Source organism: Labrus bergylta, chromosome 16 (assembly GCF_963930695.1).
Source record: "Labrus bergylta chromosome 16, fLabBer1.1, whole genome shotgun sequence".
NCBI lineage: Eukaryota > Metazoa > Chordata > Actinopteri > Labriformes > Labridae > Labrus > Labrus bergylta.
The window spans coordinates 1,639,492-1,661,941 of NC_089210.1; the positions used below are offsets into that span (position 1 = coordinate 1,639,492).

The 22,450-nt window shown below is 43.4% G+C and overlaps 1 protein-coding gene and 1 long non-coding RNA gene across 3 annotated transcripts; one reads left to right on the forward strand and one right to left on the reverse strand.

The window, feature by feature from the left end:
* Positions 1-120: 120 nt before the first annotated feature.
* Positions 121-20,199, forward strand: hook2 (hook microtubule-tethering protein 2). Of its 2 annotated transcripts, none has more exons than XM_020655655.3 (23): positions 121-256; positions 353-401; positions 2,042-2,124; positions 3,464-3,536; positions 3,667-3,717; positions 3,796-3,928; positions 5,124-5,191; positions 5,478-5,543; positions 5,663-5,743; positions 7,258-7,424; positions 7,527-7,667; positions 8,573-8,774; positions 8,933-9,043; positions 9,937-10,024; positions 10,375-10,441; positions 11,212-11,349; positions 15,942-16,029; positions 16,410-16,444; positions 16,538-16,620; positions 16,704-16,807; positions 17,059-17,166; positions 17,682-17,753; positions 18,526-20,199. In XM_020655655.3, exons 1-23 carry the CDS (start codon positions 123-125, stop codon positions 18,652-18,654), a joined length of 2,271 nt encoding a protein of 756 aa, XP_020511311.3. In that variant the 5' UTR covers positions 121-122; the 3' UTR covers positions 18,655-20,199. The 2 variants fall into 2 exon arrangements, with proteins under 2 accessions (XP_020511311.3, XP_065820472.1); XM_065964400.1 differs by having other exon boundaries at positions 150-256; positions 356-401.
* Positions 20,046-21,235, reverse strand: LOC136183002 (uncharacterized). The gene is made up of 2 exons (XR_010668844.1): positions 20,507-21,235; positions 20,046-20,388 (listed from the first exon to the last, which is right to left on the reverse strand). It is a non-coding gene; the product is annotated as an uncharacterized lncRNA (long non-coding RNA).
* Between the last annotated feature and the right edge of the window lie 1,215 nt (positions 21,236-22,450).

Genomic DNA, 22,450 nt, shown 5'->3' on the forward strand with positions numbered 1-22,450 from the left:
AAATTAAGTCTGAAGCATTTTAGCTAAAGCTTAAAATGGACAGAAGGCGTTATTATCTTCGTGTTTTTCATTATTTAGGTTACCATGACCAGACAAGCTGACCTGCAATTTAATCCGTCTCCATGGGAACGCTCTTAATACGGAAGCTCGCTGGGATAACAGGAGCAACAAACGCGAAGCTGGTTGGAGCGGCAGCAGCAGGGGGAGGAGACGGAGGCCGTTTCTGGACAATGACTGACGTGGAAAGTGTCAGAGGGTGAGTTACAAACTTCGCCTGAAGAAAATAAGACTTGAAGGTGCCATCAAACGCTTGGTTTTGTAACTTCTTTGAGTTTTCTTTGAATAATCTCAGCAGGATGAGTCTGGATAAAGCGGAGCTGTGTGATTCTCTGCTAACCTGGGTGAGTTGGATGTTAGCTCCGAGCTTGGCTAACCGCCTGGCTAACAGGTGACAAGCAAGCAGGTGTTTGCAAAGCAGAAACGAAATATAAGACAACCTTTGAAAGCCAAGACCTCGATTAATCGACAAACCCCCTCCTCGTTAGCTTAATAATTTAACGTCAACGCGGGTAAACTGTGTGTTTTGAAGCTAATTTTCGCGAGCAAAGTATGCTAACTAGTTAAGTAAACAGATTGTAAGTTTGCTGCTTGTTCTCTGTTTGCTCCTTTTTGTTATCTGAAAGTGTTCCTGCGGGGTCAGCAGAAGTAGACAAACTCAAAACAAACCCGCATAGTTTCATACAAGTGATGTAATGTTTGGCTTTCCAAAAGTAGTTTCTCAGTTACAGGGAAATCCACCTGTTTGGCACTTTGACACAGAGAATAAACTGAACACAGACTAATATAAATATCCTGCTAAGTAGGTCTGTAATCCTCTGCAGTCATTTAACTAGTGTTTACACAGACTGGACAGGTTTACACAGATTAAGAGAAAGTTATTTAACTTCATGTTTGTAGGTGGTTTTAAAAATATTCACGCCACAGGTTGTGCCCCCCCAAAAAAACGTACAAAGATGCTTTTTATTTTATTTATTTAACCATGAAAACCTCTTTTAAATGTAGTTTCCTGGCCAAGACAGGCAGCAGCACTTCATTATTATTTTTTTTGACCAACTTTTTATTTATTTTGACAGCCTTTACAGGTTTATATCATCCAGTACGTTCATTAGGTTGTAATTCATACATCCATTTCATTGTCACAATTACAATGCAAAAATAAAAAAGAAGAGGATGACAACACAACCCTGCAAACCTGGAGTTTTTATAGCCCCCCCTTCCCCCCCTCCCATGGGTTTTGTATTTTAAATAAACATAGAAGCATTTACAGTAAGTCTAAAAAATAAAAGTATATAGGCAGCTCAAATTAACAAAAAATAGAAGGACAAATAATAATGATAGCAATAACGGGATTAAACATATAAATACCACAGTGTAGTGGAGAAAGAAAAAACAATCAAACCAATAACAAGATCATAGTTTAGATCTGACAGAGTTAAAGGCCTGTGTTCCATTTTCTAAAGTAGTTGGCCCTGCCCGATTCATCCAAACCACAGCAGCACTTTTTAACAAGTTACAGACACAAAACACAGATCAGCATATCTCTTGCTCTCTTGCGCATGTAGCAATTTTATGAATAAATGAAATATTAAATAAAAACAGGTCGGAAATATACTTGAGCGGCCTGCCCAGGTATCGTCTGTGTGGGAAACACTGGCTCTTCTGTGCGATAAAACAAGACAGAAACAACCAGTTACTCGACACAAAATGACAGAAAGACGAGGGAAACATCTCTTAAGGTCTCAACAACAGTTGACCGCTGCCTGTCGACCGCCACATTTGTAATCGAGACGGTCCCTCTTCAAAGAAGATGCACAGAAAAAAAAAACGTTTTTTTGTAATGCCCACACTAATGAGCAACACATTCAACCAAAGTCCTCAACCTGGTTCAGTTTGGTTTGAAAGTTTAACACAATATCTCTTTGTATCTCATATTTCATGTTTTTTTTAAAAAAGTTTCTGATTTGTGATTTCTCATTTGCAGCTGCAGACGTTTCAGGTGCCGTCATGCAACAGCAAGCATGACCTCACGAGTGGAGTGGCCATCGCACACGTGCTGCACAGAATGTAAGGGCACACACACACACACACGCACACACTCACATCTTACTCATTTAAATGAAAGCTCTTTTTAATCTTTTTGAAGAAGTTGTAAGATGCATTGTAGGGGCTGCTGTGGCTCAGTTGGTAGAGTCGTCTCCTCTCAACCGGAAGGTCAACTGGGTTCGATCCCCAGTTCAGCAACATGTCCGATGTGTCCTTGGACAAGACACTTAACCCCGCATTGCTCCCACTGCTTTGGTGGTGGTGTATGAATGGATTAGTGTTGTTCTTACTCTCTGATGTACGTCACTTTGGATAAAAGTGTCTGCTAAGTGAATTGTAGCATGACTTTGTAAAATGGTCTTTTCCTGTAATCCAATATGGCAGCAGTCAAACCTCTCACACAGGTAGGCTGTGGCTAAATGAAGGAGTGTGGCTCTCTTCATTATTGTACAGATAAAAGCCATGGCGAGATATGACTTTTGTTTGAGTATTTGTGACGTCAGCTGTAGATTCATTGTCATTCAAGTCAATCTCACATAATCGTCCATGCTTTGGAAGAAAACGGAGTGCATTGATTTTATTTAGCCTCCCTGTCATAACCTCCGGGCTCCCCTAAGGTGCCACAGGCCCTACTTTTAGAATCACTGCCATATAGGATCTGCAACATATTCAGGATGATGCAAAGTTAACCAACATTCACACCAGTTGTTAAAGCAGGAACTCTGAGAAAACTTCAGGTAGAGCTTCGTTCACAGTCGACTCACTCAGATTTGCTTATCTGTGTGGTATCGCTGTTGAATTGCATAGGGTCTCTATCTATGCAAAGCTTGAACACTAACGTCTGGATTTGTTGTGTGAACACATTTGAAGCAAAAGTGAGATTATTTTGTGACCCTCGTGTTCTGTCATGATGACACTCAAGTCAAGTTTCCAGATGTTTGTCACTCCAAACGGCAGTACAAACCAGTTTGAGATCTTTTGCAGGTTGGCTTTATTTAAAATTAAAAGGTAAATATTAAAAATCATAGAATATAGTATAAAAGAAACAGTTGTAAATATAACAATAACCACAGTGATATAGCTTGTTGTGAGACTTTGTCGCAGAGATGCAGACTTTGTTTCTAAGTAAAGGTCATTTTCTTTTCTTGAACTCGATGTTCAACTTCTTCTTAATTTATTCCTCAACCCGAGTGATGTGTCCACATGTGACTGTAATGAGCTGCTCTCCTTAAATGTCAGTGTGGTGAGTTTGAACAGTAGCACAGGACGTCACTGCCCCGTGGCCCGCTGTGAGTCTTGATGTCCAGAGATTGGCCATCCTTGTCGTCACCAGACTTCTCTCTTGTGCTCTCGTTAACAGAGACCCCTCTTGGTTTAATGAGACATGGCTGGGCAGGATCAAGGAGGAGAGCGAGGCCAACTGGCGCCTGAAGGTAATTTGTGAAACAGCTGGATATGACAGAAACGCCCGCGGTCACCGAGAATGACCGAGATGTCCGTTTTATTATTCTGTGATTTAAAATAATGACATGACTGAACGCTGATCTCTTTTATTCCCTTCAGGTCAGCAACTTGAAAAAGATACTGAAGAGCATGCTGGAGTATTATCATGATGTAAGGACACTTTATTCTTTTACAGTTTTAACCTCCGGTGCACTTTTGAAATGATCTCGACCTTCTCTCCCTGAACAGGTGCTGGGTCACCAGGTATCAGAAGACCACATGCCAGACGTGAACCTCATCGGAGAGATGAACGACGTGACTGAACTGGGGAAGCTGGTGCAGCTGGTGTTGGGCTGTGCCGTCAGCTGTGAGAAGAAACAAGGTAAACGGAGAGGGGAGGCAGATGCAGACGTTTGTAGAAATATCTCACAGGATTAACTCAAATCACATGATAGACTGACCACATGTTCCCACCCTCACCTTCAGGGTTAGTGTAGATTTTTTTGAAGTGGGGTCTTATGAGATACTTATCATAACATTTATAATACCTACAAAAGAGGCCGGCCTGTTTGAAGAATCCTGCTGTAGAACCAAAACACGATCTAAACGGTGTAGCTCTGTGGCTGTGGAAGAGTTGGAGTTTTGCTGTTTATATAGATAGATAGGAACTTTATTAATCCCTTGGAAAGGTTCCCTCAGGAAATTCAGATTCCAGCAGCAGGTAACACCAAAGGATAGAGCAGCACACAGATATACAAAAAAAAAAAACAAGTTATATTCAGTTCTGCAGCTTCATCTGTGTGACGGTGTTTTTACTCAAAGGAACACGATGAAACATAAACGGTGACAACGACCCTCTTTGTTTGAACAGACAGCCTGGAAAAACACAAACGTATACTACACACATCTCAGGAGATCTACAAGAGAACAATGTGCAAACGTCATGTTGCTTTTTCTTTGAGGATAGTTTGTTCATGATTGTTTTGATATTATGTGGAGTCTGTATGTTGGGTTTTATTTTGAAATTGACAGGACACTCTGTGCGTTTCTTTTTTCTGACTTCCTGCCCGGTTTGTCATATTCTGTCTAGCTTGAAGCGTTCCTGCAGCGTGCTCCGTCAAAAATAGACTTGCAGTGAATTTGAAACGGAGCAGAGTGTAGTGGCGCTGGTGGCACGCTCCAGAGACGGACTGCGGCGCTGTTAGTGTACTCAGCATTAACCAATACTCAGGTGTAGGCAGAATCTGTATCAGAGCTGATACAGATTCTGCTTCAGTCAGGTTTCTCCTCACAGTGGTCAGGTTGACTATCCACTGTAAATACTAAACTAAACTATTGATCAACACCTCAGACGACTCCAGCTCCAAAAAATCCAAAGTTTCCCTCTAAGAGTGTCGAACAGCCCAGAAAACAATCTGATCATTTGTAGTTTTATCTTTAGCTGTAGAGCACAGGGTGTTTGTAAATCCTGTTAAGAGGCTGTGTTTGTTTGTTTGATATGTAGGAGACTATTTGTGTTAATCTGCATTTTGGCAGCGCCGTCACTGCTTTGTGTTTTCGTCCCCTCTTAATCACAGAGCAAATCCAGCAGATAATGACACTTGAGGAATCTGTCCAGCACGTTGTGATGACAGCCATTCAGGAGGTGAGTGCTTATCCTCCTGCTTCCCTCGACTTTGCATTAATCCCAGCTCTCTTAGTCACGCTTAATTCACAATCAAAGGAAACACGGCTTGGCATGAGACCCGAGAGAGTCCCAGAAACGCTATTCTGAGACGTTATTGGCTCGTGAATCTGGTAAAACGGTGGCGCAGATTATGAGAAAATAATCTCTTAGTAAAGTTGTTCAGAAACCTGGTAAACCTGTAAACAAGCTCGGCTGTTTTTCCCGTATGTGAGCTTCTCATTGACTTCTCCTTTCTTTGTTTCAGCTGTTATCAAAAGAGCCTTCAATTGAACCCGGGAGTCCAGAGACCTATGGGGACTTTGACTACCAGGTGAAACCCGCTTTCACACCTTTTTTTAGTTTTTGTTTCTCCTCATGCTCTCATTCATGTTTTATTTCTTCCTTTATGACGAGTCTCACATCTTTTATCTGCTCGTTCTGTGTCTGCAGTCCAGGAAGTATTACTTCCTGAGTGAAGAGGCAGACGAGAAGATGGACCTGAGCCAGCGCTGTCGAGACCTGGAACATCAGGTTTGTACTGTGAATGGAGACCACATCCTTTTCATTTCAGTCCTGTTTCGTTTATTGACTCATTAAGTTTTGGGCGGTAACATTAAAGGTCACATGTTATTCAGAATACACTTCACCATGTTTTTCTAACACTAACATGTGTCCCTAGTCTACAAACCCCCCAATGATGAGAAAAGTCCATCCTCTCCGTCTTTTTTTTTTGAAGTGACACATGCATGCGTTCCCTAAAGAAACAACAGGTCCTAGATTATATCCTGAAAAAATGGATTTGAAGCTCTGAAAACCTGCAGATTGTAACGTAAAGATGACGCTCTGTAGCTTTGGGTTGTTTTGTTCAGTTTGTTCAGTATGTTAAAAACAAACGAGCAGTTTCACCTCTTGCATACCTGATTGTCAGATACTTTGAGGCCTAGTTGTGCTGCTCTGTGTTTGTGTGGTTCTGTTGGCTGTGTGTGCCTGCTGCTTTGTGTGCCCTGGCCCGTATCGATCAGCCCGCCTCAGACTCTTGTTTGTGTTCCCTCGGCTTGTTTGTGCACCGCCGACTGAAAGGGGACTCATTTAGTCCCCTTCTTACTTTTTTTTATTTTTTTTGAAGATACAAACCAGTCGATAGTTGTATAACATGAAGATAAAACTGACACACTGCCTTGGGATGGAGCGGTAGGTAGCCAACAATAATTTGTACTGCTCTCCTCTCTGCCCACTTGTTTGTTTACTTACCGAGCCCACGCGTTGGAGATTAGTCATTTGTGTTGTTTTCAAAGCTATTTTACCGTTCCTGGTCCTGCGCTAAAGCATGCAATCTGTCCTTAAAGTTCAGTGGAGGGTTTTGCTGAAATCAAACTGCAAAGATGTCCATCGGGTAAGTTTCCAAACCCCCCCTCCCTCCCCCTTTTATTTTTCTGCCATGCCAGCTTGTCTAACAGTAACCTCAGCCTGATTACGACGTGAACATTTTGTGCACACATTCTTGCAAATCTAAACTTGTAACTGCTTGCATATGCCTGAAGTCCGGACATTTCTCCCCCTGAGCTGTAACAGAGAAATCTTCTGATCGGAAAAGCCCTCCGTCAGATGTGTATATTCATCTGTTTATGTCTTGTCTCGACCCCAGAGGCTAATGCTAACAATATCACTATTGAGAAAAAGTCCCATCTGCCTGAAACAGTTTGCAGCAGCTGACTAACTCGTATGTGAGGACTGAGCATGTGAATTAAGAATAACGCATATGTTAGAGGTCGTCTGAGCATGAGAGGTGGTAAGTTTGTGTCTGCAGCTCTGTGCTTTACTTCTGTGACTCCGTTGTGTGTCAGCACTTTGGATTTCTCTCCTTTGATTCACAGAAGGAGCTAACTTTTATGTTCTTAATTTGAGATTCTTTCAGGGAGCATCGAGGACTCTGCTTATCGTCTTTGCTTCACTTTTTTACACCTGGAGATTTCTTAGTTCATGACCTAATCTCTGACCTAATCTTTTTTTTTTTTTTTTGTTTGTCGCCTGCTCTCTCCTTGCAGTTGTCGTTGGCTCTGGAGGAGAAGTCGTCCCTGCACGTGGAGACTCGCTTGCTGAAGGAAAAGCTGAGTCGCTTTAATGGTCTGGACGCCTCGTCCACCGCCATCACCAGCAAGAAGCTGCTGCTGCTGCAGAGTCAGATGGAGCAGCTGCAGGAGGAGAACTACAGGTACAGGAAGTGGAGTCAAACTGTTTTATTTATGTCTATTTAATTGATCCAAATTAAAACTAAATCTTTGCTCTGTTACACCAACGTTTGTGTAAACCTCAGACTGGATAACAGCAGAGACGACATGCGCGTGCGTGGAGAGATTCTGGAGCGAGAGGTGACGGAGCTGCAGCTGCGTAACGAGGAGCTGACCAGCCTGGCTCAGGAGGCCCAGAACCTGAAAGACGAGATGGACATCCTCAGGTGAGACACAGCCACAGGGCTCCTCACACAGATTGATTTAAATGTGGAGGCTTCTCACCAACAACCTTACACGCTGTACTTCAGAAAGTCACGCTCTGTGGGCGTTCAGCCACATGGACTACAAAGCAGAAAACACTCTCAGAGAACTCAGATTATGTAACATCAAACAAGGGAAGACGTGGAGGGCTTCTTAAAATGCAGCTCAGTCTTCATTAACACTTTAACATGTTGGGATATCACAGCAACAAAGTCATAAGTCTAAGGCGCCAAACACTGGGGACATTGTGTGTTTGCAATTCCCCCCAAAAATGCAAACACACAAAGTTACTCCTGGCAAACATTTGAGCAAAGAGGAGCTACAGATTGAACCTCGGCTCTGCATGTTTTCTTTGTCAGATCCCTTTATGTTGTCTTAGTGTTATAAAACCCACTAGAAACATATTTTTGGCAGCTTTAAATAGTCGCCTGAAAATGCATCATGACCTCTAGTTTGTCAAATATTTTAGTGAACTTCTGAGCCTCTTTTCAAAATAAAATAAAAACAGCCCGGAGCTGGGCGACACCAAGGAGAGAAGCTTACACAATGTTTTGTCTTTTTAGGGGATTTTATTGGCAGAATCCAACATGTAGAATATCACAGGCCTGTTCCCTTTAAGCAGGAGTTCATCTATTATCAATTTCTCCTCACAGAAACAACTCCTACACTGCCCACACACAGACGTCCATTCAGCTCCTCTCTGACATCTGTGTTGATAATGTGAATTTTCATGCATTGACACCGGCTTGCGTCAGAGTGGCTTCAGTAGTTAGGTACATTTCCACACGGATGTGTTTTTGTAAATAAAGTGATATTCCTGTTCTGGGACTTGACGGTGCCCACGCGGTGCTCTTCCTCCCCCCCTCAGGCACTCGTCTGACCGGGTGAACCAGCTCGAGGCACTGGTGGAGACGTACAAGAGGAAGCTGGAGGATCTGGGTGACCTGCGCAGACAGGTGCGCCTCTTGGAGGAGCGCAACACCGTGTACATGCAGCGCACCTGTGAGCTGGAGGAGGAGCTCCGCAGGGCCAACTCCGTCCGCAACCAGCTGGACACCTACAAGAGACAGGCAAGCTGACAGCAGGAGGAGGGGGGGGGAGAGAGGGGGTGGGGTAGGGTACTTGATGTTAAACACAGCCTGCGTTCTACACGTGTTCAGAGAATGTCACATTTTTTTATAGAGAGCTCGTGCCGACGCAGACTGTTGCTATGCTCTCTGACTTGCAGGCACACGAGCTTCACACCAAGCACTCAGCGGAGGCCATGAAAGCAGAGAAATGGCAGTTTGAGTACAAGAACCTTCACGACAAGTACGATGCACTGCTGAAGGAGAAAGAAGTGAGTGTGTGAAGAACAAGCAGAGACGCTTCAAAATGCTTTCACTTTCAATGTGTTTTATCAGCGTCAGTCTGTCCCATATCAAGGTCGCACTCTGAAGACTATTAATAGATTAATGTGGTGACCTCGGGAAAGTGAACTGGGTGTCGCTGAGAGGCTGTTATTGGACCTGGATGCTCTTACGATTGACTTCCTGAGATCCAAAATAGGACTTTTAAAAAAATCTTATCATTAAAAATAATAGTAAGTTGTCAGGGTGAGCTGCATGTGTGAACACAAACAACAACATTTTTCACTCTTAAAGGTCACACATTATCCAAAATCCACTTCTCCATGTTTCTCTAACTCTAACATGTGTCTCTAGTCCGTCTACAAACCCCCCAATGATGAGAAAAAATCCATCCTCTCCGTCTTTCCCCTGCTCCACTTTTCAGAAAATGTGTGCTCAAACAGGCCGTTTGGAGATTTTCCCTTCATGACATCACAAAGGGCAGTAGCCCCTCCCCCAGGTGGGTGACACTCCCACAGCTAGGTGTTTGTTCTGCCCTCTGAGTCTGCCTTCTCACCGTAAACAATAGGACATGGAGCGAGAAAGACAGAGACACCCAAGTCCTTCCAGAGAGGGGGCGTGGTCAGACACAGCTCATTTACATATTTAAAGGTACAGACACAGAAACAGCCTGTTCTGAGCAGGGCTGAAATAGAGGGGTTTATAGACATGATCAAATACAGGATCAGAGTGGATTTAGAACAAGAAACTTCACACACATGTTTAGAGGAGCTCTGAGACTTATTTACACTGAAGAGGAGGAGGAGATGTCACCTTGAAAATATAAACTAACACAGTCCTAACTGAAGCCTCTGTTCTGTCATGGTGTGCTCTGTTTTTTTAGCGTCTGATCTCTGAGAGAGACACACTCCGGGAGACAAACGATGAGCTTCGATGTGCACAAGTCCAACAGAGGTGCCTCAGCGGAGCTGGTGAGTCGATGTAGAAAAGAAAAACATTCCCCCTCTGAATACAGTGAAATCATTTTTAAAAAGCTATTTTACACTCGGATGTAGAATACATTTAAGATGTACATGAGCGTAAGCAGCTGACCGTTAATCAACCTTGCACAGATATTAAAGTGTTAACACATTCTGGTATGTGTGACTGTTTTCCCCGCAGATTAAAACCAGAATAAGCTGTTTAATAAAATGTGTAAAATTAATGAGCTGACACTGAAACCTCTCTCTCTCTCTCTCTCTCTCTCTCTCTCTCTCTCTCTCTCTCTCTCTCTCTCTCTCTCTCTCTCTCTCTCTCTCTCTCTCTCTCTCTGTCTCTGCAGGCGGCTTGTGTGACACTGATGTCACAGTAGGAAACCTGGCCTCAGAGATCATGCCCACTGAGCTCAAGTACGTTGATTTTTTTTTTTTTAAAGGTTTAGTCTGGGCTTTTTGCCTTCATCTCATAAGACCGTGGATAGAGTCAGAAATCTGTAGAGAGAGAGAGGAATGGGATGCAGCATTCAACACTGGCTGCCTGCTTGAACGACTATAGCCTCCAGGCATGGGGTGCAACGTTACCCCTAGGCCATCTGCGCCCCCTCATGTTTGTCTATTACAGGATGTTGAGGAATGTAACGATACACTCAAGGGGCGGCTGTGGCTCAGTTGGTAGAGTCGGTCGTCTTTCAACTGGAGTGTTGGGGGTTCAACCTCCAACTCCTGCAGCAACATGTCCGATGTGTCCTTGGGCAAGACACTTAACCCCAAGTTGCTCCCGCTGCTTCATCGGCGTGGATGAATGGGATTAGTTATTTCTGATGGACTCTTTACACAGCAGCCTCTACCATCAGTGTGTGAATGTGTAGGTGTGACCTGCGCTATGAGACTTTATCTAATTTTTTATACATATATGAAATTGAAGGCAATCAATAAATAACTATGATTGTATTATTTTTGTATCACCACTTGTGCCCTGTATCAGTCTTCTATAGTCAGAGGCAGCATCGGGCCCCTGAAATAGCAACACGTGTCAGAGCTGCACATTTGTTCAGGGCGTTGTCGGGTAGAGAGGGCTCGGCCAACTGCCTCCACTCTCCGCTCTCTGATCCACTTCATCTGTCCTCTCTGCTTTTCTTTCACCTCCTCGTTCTCTTTGTCCTCGTTCTCTTTGTCCTCAGGGAGACCGTGGTGCGTCTGCAGAGTGAAAACAAGATGCTGTGCGTCCAGGAGGAGGCCTACAGGCAGAAGCTGGTGGAGGTGCAGGCGGGACTGGAGGAGGCTCAGCGCAGCAAGAACGCCCTAGAAACTCAGAACAGGTAGGCGTGTGTGTGTGTATGTGTGTGTGTGTGTGTGTGTTAAACATGCAGTCCAACTGTCCAAGTGTGAAGTACTCATCCCCCTTCTAGGCCACCATATTGTGTGTTCCTGGACATTGGGCTGCTTGTTTGGCTGATGGGAGGAGTGATATCTGCCTAAATGTCAACCCCCCCCTCTAGACTCAGTGCTCAGCTGAGCTGTGTGGGCCGCACTGGCGGACAGACAGGACGGAGCCAGATTGTCCCTCAACTGTGTGTGTGTGTGTGTGTGTGTGCGTTTACATGGCTGTGGGCATGTGGACATGTGGGTGGAGTGTGTGTGTGTGTGTGTGTGTGTCCATGCAACACCAGGCCCAGGGTGTGGGAAGCATCCTCAGCAACAGTAACAGGAGGAGGGGAGTGGACTGAGCATGCTCAGTAGAGTCGAGCTGTGAATGGCCAGGCAGTACGGGGACGTACACAACCCGCAGCAGAAGTACAAAAAGTCCCCATGATGCTTTGCAAAACATCTTTAAACCAACTTCAACACGTTTCCTCACGTTTGTTCTTTTGTATCTCTGAGTTATGTCAGAATTTTGTGAGTGTAATGAAGCTGCTTCATTCATCCAGCTACACGTTGCATTGAGAAAAAGGAAAATGCTGTCATGGTGGCGTCAGACTCCGTTGCTTCATCTGCAATCTTGGAGCGCCCTTTTTTGCATCATGTCCTGTCTCCGCCCCTTTCTGTCACACTGCGAAAGTCTCCCGCTGTGAGGGATGTAATGTGACAGAGCAATTTAGGAAAACACCAGGAGCCGGCTGTCCTGACATGTTCAGGGTTTATGAAAGAGGTTTATAGTGAACTTTATATCTTGGTAATGCTCCGAGAGAAAATGTAAAACTTTCGGTGCACACTTCCAGTTGGACTCAGGGATGCAGTGATTTTTTTTAAAAAATGTAAAGATTTATTTTGGGCTTTTCGTGCCTTTAATGCAGAGAGAGGACAGTGGATAGAGTCTGAAACCAGAGAGAGAGAGGACAGTGGATAGAGTCTGAAACCAGAGAGAGAGAGAGAGGACAGTGGATAGAGTCTGAAACCAGAGAGAGAGAGGACAGTGGATAGAGTCTGAAACCAGAGAGAGAGAGAGAGGACAGTGGATAGAGTCTGAAACCAGAGAGAGAGAGGACAGTGGATAGAGTCAGAAACCAGAGAGAGAGAGGACAGTGGATAGAGTCAGAAACCAGAGAGAGAGAGGACAGTGGATAGAGTCTGAAACCAGAGAGAGAGAGGACAGTGGATAGAGTCTGAAACCAGAGAGAGAGAGAGAGGACAGTGGATAGAGTCAGAAACCAGAGAGAGAGAGAGAGGACAGTGGATAGAGTCAGAAACCAGAGAGAGAGAGAGAGGACAGTGGATAGAGTCAGAAACCAGAGAGAGAGAGGACAGTGGATAGAGTCAGAAACCAGAGAGAGAGAGGACAGTGGATAGAGTCAGAAACCAGAGAGAGAGAGGACAGTGGATAGAGTCAGAAACCAGAGAGAGAGGACAGTGGATAGAGTCAGAAACCAGAGAGAGAGAGGACAGTGGATAGAGTCAGAAACCAGAGAGAGAGAGGACAGTGGATAGAGTCTGAAACCAGAGAGAGAGAGAGAGAGGACAGTGGATAGAGTCAGAAACCAGGGAGAGAGAGAGGACAGTGGATAGAGTCTGAAACCAGAGAGAGAGAGAGAGGACAGTGGATAGAGTCAGAAACCAGAGAGAGAGAGGACAGTGGATAGAGTCAGAAACCAGAGAGAGAGAGGACAGTGGATAGAGTCAGAAACCAGAGAGAGAGAGAGGACAGTGGATAGAGTCTGAAACCAGAGAGAGAGAGAGGACAGTGGATAGAGTCAGAAACCAGAGAGAGAGAGAGGACAGTGGATAGAGTCTGAAACCAGAGAGAGAGAGAGAGAGGACAGTGGATAGAGTCAGAAACCAGGGAGAGAGAGAGGACAGTGGATAGAGTCAGAAACCAGGGAGAGAGAGAGGACAGTGGATAGAGTCAGAAACCAGGGAGAGAGAGAGGACAGTGGATAGAGTCTGAAACCAGAGAGAGAGAGAGGACAGTGGATAGAGTCAAAAACCAGGGGGAGAGAGAGAGAGGACAGTGGATAGAGTCTGAAACCAGAGAGAGAGAGGACAGTGGATAGAGTCTGAAACCAGGGAGAGAGAGAGGACAGTGGATAGAGTCAAAAACCAGAGAGAGAGAGAGAGGACAGTGGATAGAGTCTGAAACCAGGGAGAGAGAGAGGACAGTGGATAGAGTCAGAAACCAGAGAGAGAGAGGACAGTGGATAGAGTCAGAAACCAGAGAGAGAGAGGACAGTGGATAGAGTCTGAAACCAGAGAGAGAGAGGACAGTGGATAGAGTCTGAAACCAGAGAGAGAGAGAGAGGACAGTGGATAGAGTCTGAAACCAGAGAGAGAGAGAGGACAGTGGATAGAGTCTGAAACCAGAGAGAGAGAGAGGACAGTGGATAGAGTCTGAAACCAGAGAGAGAGAGAGAGGACAGTGGATAGAGTCAGAAACCAGAGGGAGAGAGAGAGGACAGTGGATAGAGTCTGAAACCAGGGGGAGAGAGAGAGGACAGTGGATAGAGTCTGAAACCAGAGAGAGAGAGAGAGGACAGTGGATAGAGTCAGAAACCAGGGAGAGAGAGAGGACAGTGGATAGAGTCTGAAACCAGGGAGAGAGAGAGGACAGTGGATAGAGTCTGAAACCAGGGAGAGAGAGAGGACAGTGGATAGAGTCAGAAACCAGAGAGAGAGAGAGAGGACAGTGGATAGAGTCTGAAACCAGGGAGAGAGAGAGAGGACAGTGGATAGAGTCAAAAACCAGAGAGAGAGAGAGAGGACAGTGGATAGAGTCTGAAACCAGGGAGAGAGAGAGGACAGTGGATAGAGTCAGAAACCAGAGAGAGAGAGGACAGTGGATAGAGTCAGAAACCAGAGAGAGAGAGGACAGTGGATAGAGTCTGAAACCAGAGAGAGAGAGGACAGTGGATAGAGTCTGAAACCAGAGAGAGAGAGGACAGTGGATAGAGTCTGAAACCAGGGAGAGAGAGAGGACAGTGGATAGAGTCAGAAACCAGAGAGAGAGAGGACAGTGGATAGAGTCAGAAACCAGAGAGAGAGAGGACAGTGGATAGAGTCTGAAACCAGAGAGAGAGAGAGAGGACAGTGGATAGAGTCTGAAACCAGAGAGAGAGAGAGGACAGTGGATAGAGTCTGAAACCAGAGAGAGAGAGAGGACAGTGGATAGAGTCTGAAACCAGAGAGAGAGAGAGGACAGTGGATAGAGTCAGAAACCAGAGAGAGAGAGGACAGTGGATAGAGTCAGAAACCAGAGAGAGAGAGGACAGTGGATAGAGTCTGAAACCAGAGAGAGAGAGGACAGTGGATAGAGTCAGAAACCAGGGAGAGAGAGAGGACAGTGGATAGAGTCAGAAACCAGAGAGAGAGAGGACAGTGGATAGAGTCAGAAACCAGAGAGAGAGAGGACAGTGGATAGAGTCTGAAACCAGAGAGAGAGAGGACAGTGGATAGAGTCAGAAACCAGAGAGAGAGAGAGGACAGTGGATAGAGTCTGAAACCAGAGAGAGAGAGAGGACAGTGGATAGAGTCTGAAACCAGGGAGAGAGAGAGCGGGGAATGACATGCGGAAAGGGGCCACGGGTGGAAGTTTCATCATAATAATAAATAATAATAATAATGATAAAGTTTATTTATAAAGCACTTATCAAAACCAACATCACAAAGTGCTTTACAGAAAAAAGAAAAATCCCAACAGTCAAATACACAACAATAAAATCTTATTAAAAAAGCATGAAAAATAAAACAACAGAGCAGCGATCATCCAATGAACAGAGAAAAGAGAAACAACCGAGACAAAGATTAGCTAAAGTTAACAGTAAAACAAATAAAACATCATGGATGAAACAAGGATTATAAGAAGGCCTTACCATAAAAATGTTTTTAAAAGTGATTTAATTTAATTAATGCTTGGCGAGAGACTGTAAACTTTCGGCACACACTTCCAGTTGGACTCAGGGATGCACTGATTTGATTTCAGTAATCGAAGGTCTGAGGGGAGTTTTATAACATCTGATTAAGAGAACGATGATTATAAGCTCTTCAAGGTCATATTCCTCCTGGAGACGGTTGTGTTGCGACCTCTCCTGTGTAATGAAGGTCTTCAAAGTCTACTCTGTTTTTTTTTGTTTTTTGGTGAATGCATTCCCTTCTTCTCTTCTCTGCCCTGCCACAGTTACACTTTTCATTCAGTTCTGAGGAACATTAAACCCCAGGCAGTAATATTTTTTTGTTTTCTTACCACTGTAACTTTTGCTGCTTTGCTAAAGTGCTCATGATGGATAGGCCGGATCTTTGTAACATAACAATGAGTAAGGTCTTTTACCTGCTGTTTGTAAAGTGTCTCCAGATAACACTTGTTATGAGTTGATGCTATACAAATAAAAATTGATTGATTGAATATCAGTAACACTCATTTTTTTCCTCTTTCTGTTCTTCACATTTCTTGCTGTGCTTTATCTTGTTTTTGTTCTTTTTGCAGATTAAACGAGCAGCAGATCTCGGAGCTGCGTTCTCAGGTGGAGGAGCTCCAGAAAGCTCTGCAGCAGCAGGACAGTAAAACTGAGGATGTGAGTAAACCCTCTCTGAAGTGTTACATCCAAATATAATGCATGGCACACATTAAGATGAATGATTTGAACGCTTCTCTGTTGAGGATTGCCGTGATCGTTTGTCCGACTTTGATACACGTTGCGTGGGAATTTAACCCCATGTTTGCTGTGGTGATCACTGTTAACGTCCTCTCTGTCTGTCTCTCTCCGCCTGCCCCCCCGCCGCTCAACTCTGCCAAAATCAGGCCATCGTAAGTACGCCCCCCCCTGCACTCTCTGCCCCCCATGATTGTAGTCTCTGACAGCTTGACTTCTGCAGCTGAAACTGTGTGTTTGTGTTTGCTCTTATAGAACGCTCTGAGTTATTTGAGTTTAATATTCTGTTTTTCTTTCTCAAGTCGTCTTTACTGAAGAAGAAGCTCGAGGAGCATCTGTAAGTATTCTTCTTCTTCTTCAGATTATTCATACATGTGGCCTCCTCAAAATGTCGTATTAAAAAACCTCCACTACATACGTCATGTTTCAGGGAGAAGCTCCATGAGGCTCACTCTGACCTCCAGAAGAAAAGAGAAGTCATCGACGACCTGGAGCCCAAAGCCGACGGCAACAGTACGACATTTTCCTCCCAAAAACATCTCTCCATGCTCTCTCTGGTTTTTATTTTCCTCCACTCTCACTTGTTCTCTCCACAGTGGCAAAGAAGATAGACGAACTCCAGGAGAGCCTGCGCAAGAAGGACGAGGACATGAAGCAGATGGAGGAGCGATACAAACGCTACGTGGAGAAGGCGAGAACGGTCAGTCCGATGGAAACAGACCGTGCTGTCTGCAGCATGTGGCTCTGAGAGGAAAATGAGATGGCTGTTTTTTTCACTCTTTAAAACAGAAACTCAAGCAAATGTTTTTATAGCTGTTGTAGAACGGCATAATTACCCATAATGCATTTAGGCTTCAGTGGAGGCAGATAGTGAAAGCGGTGTCTGCATCAGAACAACCCTGATTTCAAATTTTAATGATGTTGTTAGAACACTTAATCTTGTACGTGCAGGTGATCAAAACCCTGGATCCTAAGCAGGCGCCGGTGACGCCGTCTCCTGACGTCCAGGCTCTGAAGAACCAGCTGTCGGAGAAGGAGAGAAAAATCCAACATCTGGAGGTGAGAAATGTTTGAAAACAGAAGGACACATGAGAAATGTATTATATTAGGATAAGCCCCTTGAGGTGTATCGCCTCGTTTTCAAGGGAGTTCCAAACATATAATTACAAAGTAATACATACAGCAGAAAACAAAACAAAACAAGGGACAACACAGAGAACAAATACAACAATAAGCTACAACTCTAGACACTTTAGAGGAGAGATTCAGTCTATACATAGAGAGAAATAAATAAACAGTGTTGACGTTACTGAAAACAAACACAATAAGTTTGAAGATGAGAAAACAAAACATGTTTAAATAAGTGGAACGATGACGAGGAACTGAGATTTAAAGGCAACATATTCCAATCAGAAGTCACGTCTGCGTTCACACTGCACTCAGACCAGAGAGGTAGATCCACATCGGAGACGGGTCAGATCTTTAGCACAGCGGCCTCGGTCTGAACCACCAGGCTGGCAGTACAGGAGGAAGAGGGAGTGTATTTATGGTTGTTGTTTTTTTTTTTTGTGCAGCATGACTTCGAGAAGAGCCGAGTCAGACACGACCAGGAGGAGAAACTCATCATCAGTGCCTGGTACAACATGGTGAGTGAGAGTATAAAAACATCAAAACATGGACATTACAAAAAAAGATATCTTTAGGACAGATGAGGAGGAGGAGAGACACTGAAGCTTCTACAGCTGATTGTATTTATTGACTTTCTTGTCCCTCTTTTTTCCTTCCACCTTTTTGTCTCTGATAGTACAAACTTAAGTCCTGAACCTTTTTCAGAAGCAACCTCTTGAAATCTAAAAGAAAATATGAGTCAGCGTTCGGGACAATAATCCAGGGAGGGTGGGATGCGAGGGACGAGATTTGTGTGACATGAATGAATGGGACATTAATGTACATGTTTCTATATTTATTTAATTCTATATATGTGTGTGTGTGTATGTATATATATATATATATATATATATATATTTTGTTTTATTTTATGTGTTTTCTCTGTTGTGTCCCGGGATATAAAGGTAAATATCTCATGTGATCCTGATTTCATTCTTGAAAAGTGTAACTAATTTAAATGTTATGGTATTATTTTGGTTGATAATAATTTGTATGACTGATGGAAAACATGAAAGAAATAATAATAATCCAGAGAGTCTTAGTTTCACACTCAAAAGGCGTGTTTCTCAACACCAGAAACTCTTTGTTAGAGTTTATAGAAACACTTTGTGTGGCCTGATAACGTCTGATAACTTTGCTTTGAGGATTAAAAAACATGATGAAAAGAGTTTTGAGGCCAACAAGAGTTTTTATTTCATTCTGAAGTTCTGACTCTGTCACTTCTCCTCACTTCTCTTCTCTCCGTCTCAGGGGATGGCGTTGCATCAGAAGGTATCCGGCGAGCGCCAGGGACCGTCTAACCAGGCCATGTCATTCCTCGCCCAGCAGAGACAGTCGACCAACGCCAGGCGAGGCCTCGTACGACAGCAGCCCAGATAAAAAAAAAAAGAAAAAACAATCACACAGAGCTTCAAACACGACGAGGGGAGCTAACGGCTGAACTCCCCCCGCACCTTCTTGCCTTCATACCTCCACTGGATCTCTGCACCTTAAGAGAGTAACCCTCATGCTGCTACTGCCCCCTGCTGGCTCTCCACGGTATGACAGCAGTGTTTCCCAGAGGGCGAGAGAAACTGCTGGCTGCGTTTGACTTTTTATTGGACTCTTAAAAAGAAACTGAATGTGATGGAGGAGAGCGAGGGGCCTGAAAAGACGCTGACTCACCTTTTAAGGTGACTTTCGGTGACTCTCTCCTGTTTCTTTAAAGTCTGTTTTAAAACTTATTTTTTTTATCTTTTATGTTTAGCTCTTGAGATGAAATGTGAAGTAGATTTGTCAGAGGAGTTTTTCGGGGTAAATTTCTAGAAGGGCTTAAAGAAGCTGCGGAGGACTGAGGTCAAGACCGTCTCTGTCAACCTTTAGTGCGTCTCTTTGGTTTTTCTTTGTTTGTTTAGAACTTCTTCACTGTTTTTCTTTTTTTTTTGTTTTGAGGTGGGTTTGACGTCGTAAAGGTACAGCGACCATGACAGGGTGTTAATGGATTTTCACTAAGATCTCTAATCTAAATAATAATGGAAAGCTTCACTAGATACACTAAAAGCACTTTCCTAGAGGGTCGGTTAATCCACACCTCAAATAAGATCTCCCTCCTCTTTGGATGAGACCGCCTCGTCTCCTCTGACACAAAAACACTCAACTTCAAGACTCCTACATTTTAATTTGGCTTTAGTTAATTTAGATTTTTCTCTGATTTCCTGATTTAAAATGTGATTATACTTTCCAGACTTTTTCCTCGAGTCCCAAAGATTGAAACAGGGTTTTGTTTGTGGGTCAGACCTAATCGCACTCACCACTTTATATACTCGTTAAACAGAGCGTTTACAGGGAAATTAAGGCGTCTGAGTTTATCTTAAAGACTGGAACTGATAAAAACACTAAACAGTCATGAATCAGCTAACGGCTGTTTTACCGCTGCTACCTTCTAATTTTCATTTGACTGATCTGGAAGAAAAACTGGAATCATGTTTTTTTTTGACTGGAATATGGAGGTGGGTGAACATGTTAGACGGCGCACACATGAACGCCACATCTAGCTCGACTGAAAGCGAATCACTTTCTCCCTTCCACCAGAGGTGGACCTCTTTAGTCCCCCGTGTCAGAGCTGCTGTTTGGTGACTTGTACTCCGTCCCTGTGAGTGTCTGTGCTGTTTTCTACTCACACCTGAGTCCTGATGTGGTGTGCGGACATTTTTCTACTTGTGTTCATTGTTTTGGAGTTTGTAATTTATGGTGTTGTCACTTTTCTGTTCTGCACATTGCATGGTTTGAAAAGGGTGAAGTAGTACTTTGTGTTTGTATCATATACGATGGGGTTTGTAGATGATAGCGTAGCATTCGTCACACAGGGAATCAGAGGCAAGTCAAACATTTGTAGTCCTGTCTGTTCCACTTTTGCACTACAAATAAATAGGATCTTAAGATAAATCATGTTGGTGTGGAGTTTTATTTTTGAGTAAAAACTTTTCCTATAACAGTCCGTAATGATTCATGCTTTTATTTAAACACAGCCAGAAAATATTTAGAGTGAATACTGACCTGAGTTTGATCATCTCGATCCGTCTTGTGAACAAACTTTTTAAAGGCCAAGCTGATGAGTCAGGCTTCTCACATCGCCTGAGCAGTTGTGTGAAAACGGTGAAAGTATTGTTTTTCTATCACTCTCGACAAGCATGTCTCCTCTGACTCGAGAAAAACGGCACAACAAAAATCTACCGAGCCAACAGTTACTCACCGAAGAAATAATAATGTGTGGTGAGAGAAACAGAGAGCTGCTTTCACTGCAAGATGTCTGTGTCGGTTCTCAGTCATCCAGGTCGAGGTAAACTGATGCTCGATTCCAAAGGCAGCTGGACGTCTTGAAGACGATTCACCTCTCCTCCTCTGAAAATAACTGCTGGAAATGTAATCCTCTGTGGATCAACGGTGACTCACAGGAGAGTTGGTGTCCTGGTTTCACCTCGAGTCATTAAACCTCCCAGTCGTCTGTGGGTCAGTGGGATCACATGTGGCGGCTGTGGCTCGGTTGGTAGAGTCGGTCGTCTCTCAACTGGAAGATCAGGTGTTCAATCCCCAGCTCCTGCAGCAACATGTCTCATGTGTCCTTGGGCAAGACAATTAACCCCAAGTTGCTCCTGCTGCTTCGTCTGTGGTGTATGAATGTGTAAGATGGTCACTGGTACACAGAAACCTCTGACATCAGTGTGTGAATGTGTAAAAGCGCTTTGAGAAAAGCAGCTGAAGTTTATATACATGTTCCGGGGTGGGACTGGGGCTTCAGTTGAGAGAGAATTCAAAACTGTTTTGTAAGTTAGTGTCTCAGATGTTTAGTCTGAGAAACTTAAATGCAAAAAAAAAAAATTAATGTCAAATTTAGGGCTGACTATCATTAATCATTAGCTTCAAATTAATTATAAGAAAATTAATAATAATAATAACTTTATTCATACAGCACCTTTTTAAAAACACAGGTTTACAAAGTGCTTTGACAAAAACAAAAACAAACTAAACCAAACACAGAAGAACATAAACAACAACAAGAACAAACAAATACAAAATACTAAAAATAATTAAATACAATTCAACAGAAAAGAACCCAAAGTGCACGATACCCAACAGACATATAGAACCCAACCATCATAAGAACCATCACAAGAACCATCACAAGAACCCAGGCATCACAAGAACCATCACAAGAACCATCACAAGAACCATCATAAGAACCATCACAAGAACCATCTTAAGAACCATCACAAGAACCATCACAAGAACCCAGGAAACACAAGAACCATCACAAGAACCATCACAAGAACCATCACAAGAACCCAGGAAACACAAGAACCATCACAAGAACCATCACAAGAACCCAGGCATCACAAGAACCATCACAAGAACCATCACAAGAACCCAGGAAACACAAGAACCATGACAAGAACCATCATAAGAACCCAGGAAACACAAGAACCATCACAAGAACCATCATAAGAACCCAGGAAACACAAGAACCATCACAAGAACCATAATAAGAACCCAGGCAACACAAGAACCATAATAAGAACCCAGGCATCACAAGAACCATCATAAGAACCCAGGAAACACAAGAACCATCATAAGAACCCAGGCAACACAAGAACCATCATAAGAACCCAGGAATCACAAGAACCATCACAAGAACCATCACAAGAACCCAACAACACGAGCTGAGACCAAGAGGAACCAAAGATTTAAAAAGATGTAAGAAAAGAGCTAAAAGTAAATCAAAAGAGAACAGCAATAAGAAGGTAAGAGCAGGAAAAGAAATAGAAACAAGTGCTTAAAGGATCAAAATAAAATAAAAACTATAATATTAATAAAAAATAAAATAAAAACTATAATATTAATAAAAATAAAAAGTAAATATAAAACATAAATAGACAAAATTAAACATAATCCCAAGAATACTTAGTATAGTCTAAAAGATTTATGTTTTTGTCACTAAAATATCAAAACGAGCTGCACATTTAATGCAGTTTTCTTACAAAATCATCGTCTTTACTTTCAGTCAGTTTCGCGCTCTTTCCAGCAGAGTGCGTTACATCCGGGGCGTGACGTCTAGTGTTGCCAGGTCTGTTTGTTATAAGCGACTTTGGGCTTGTTTTTCCGTAAGTCGCTTGCAAATATCGTCAGTCGCGGGTTGCGG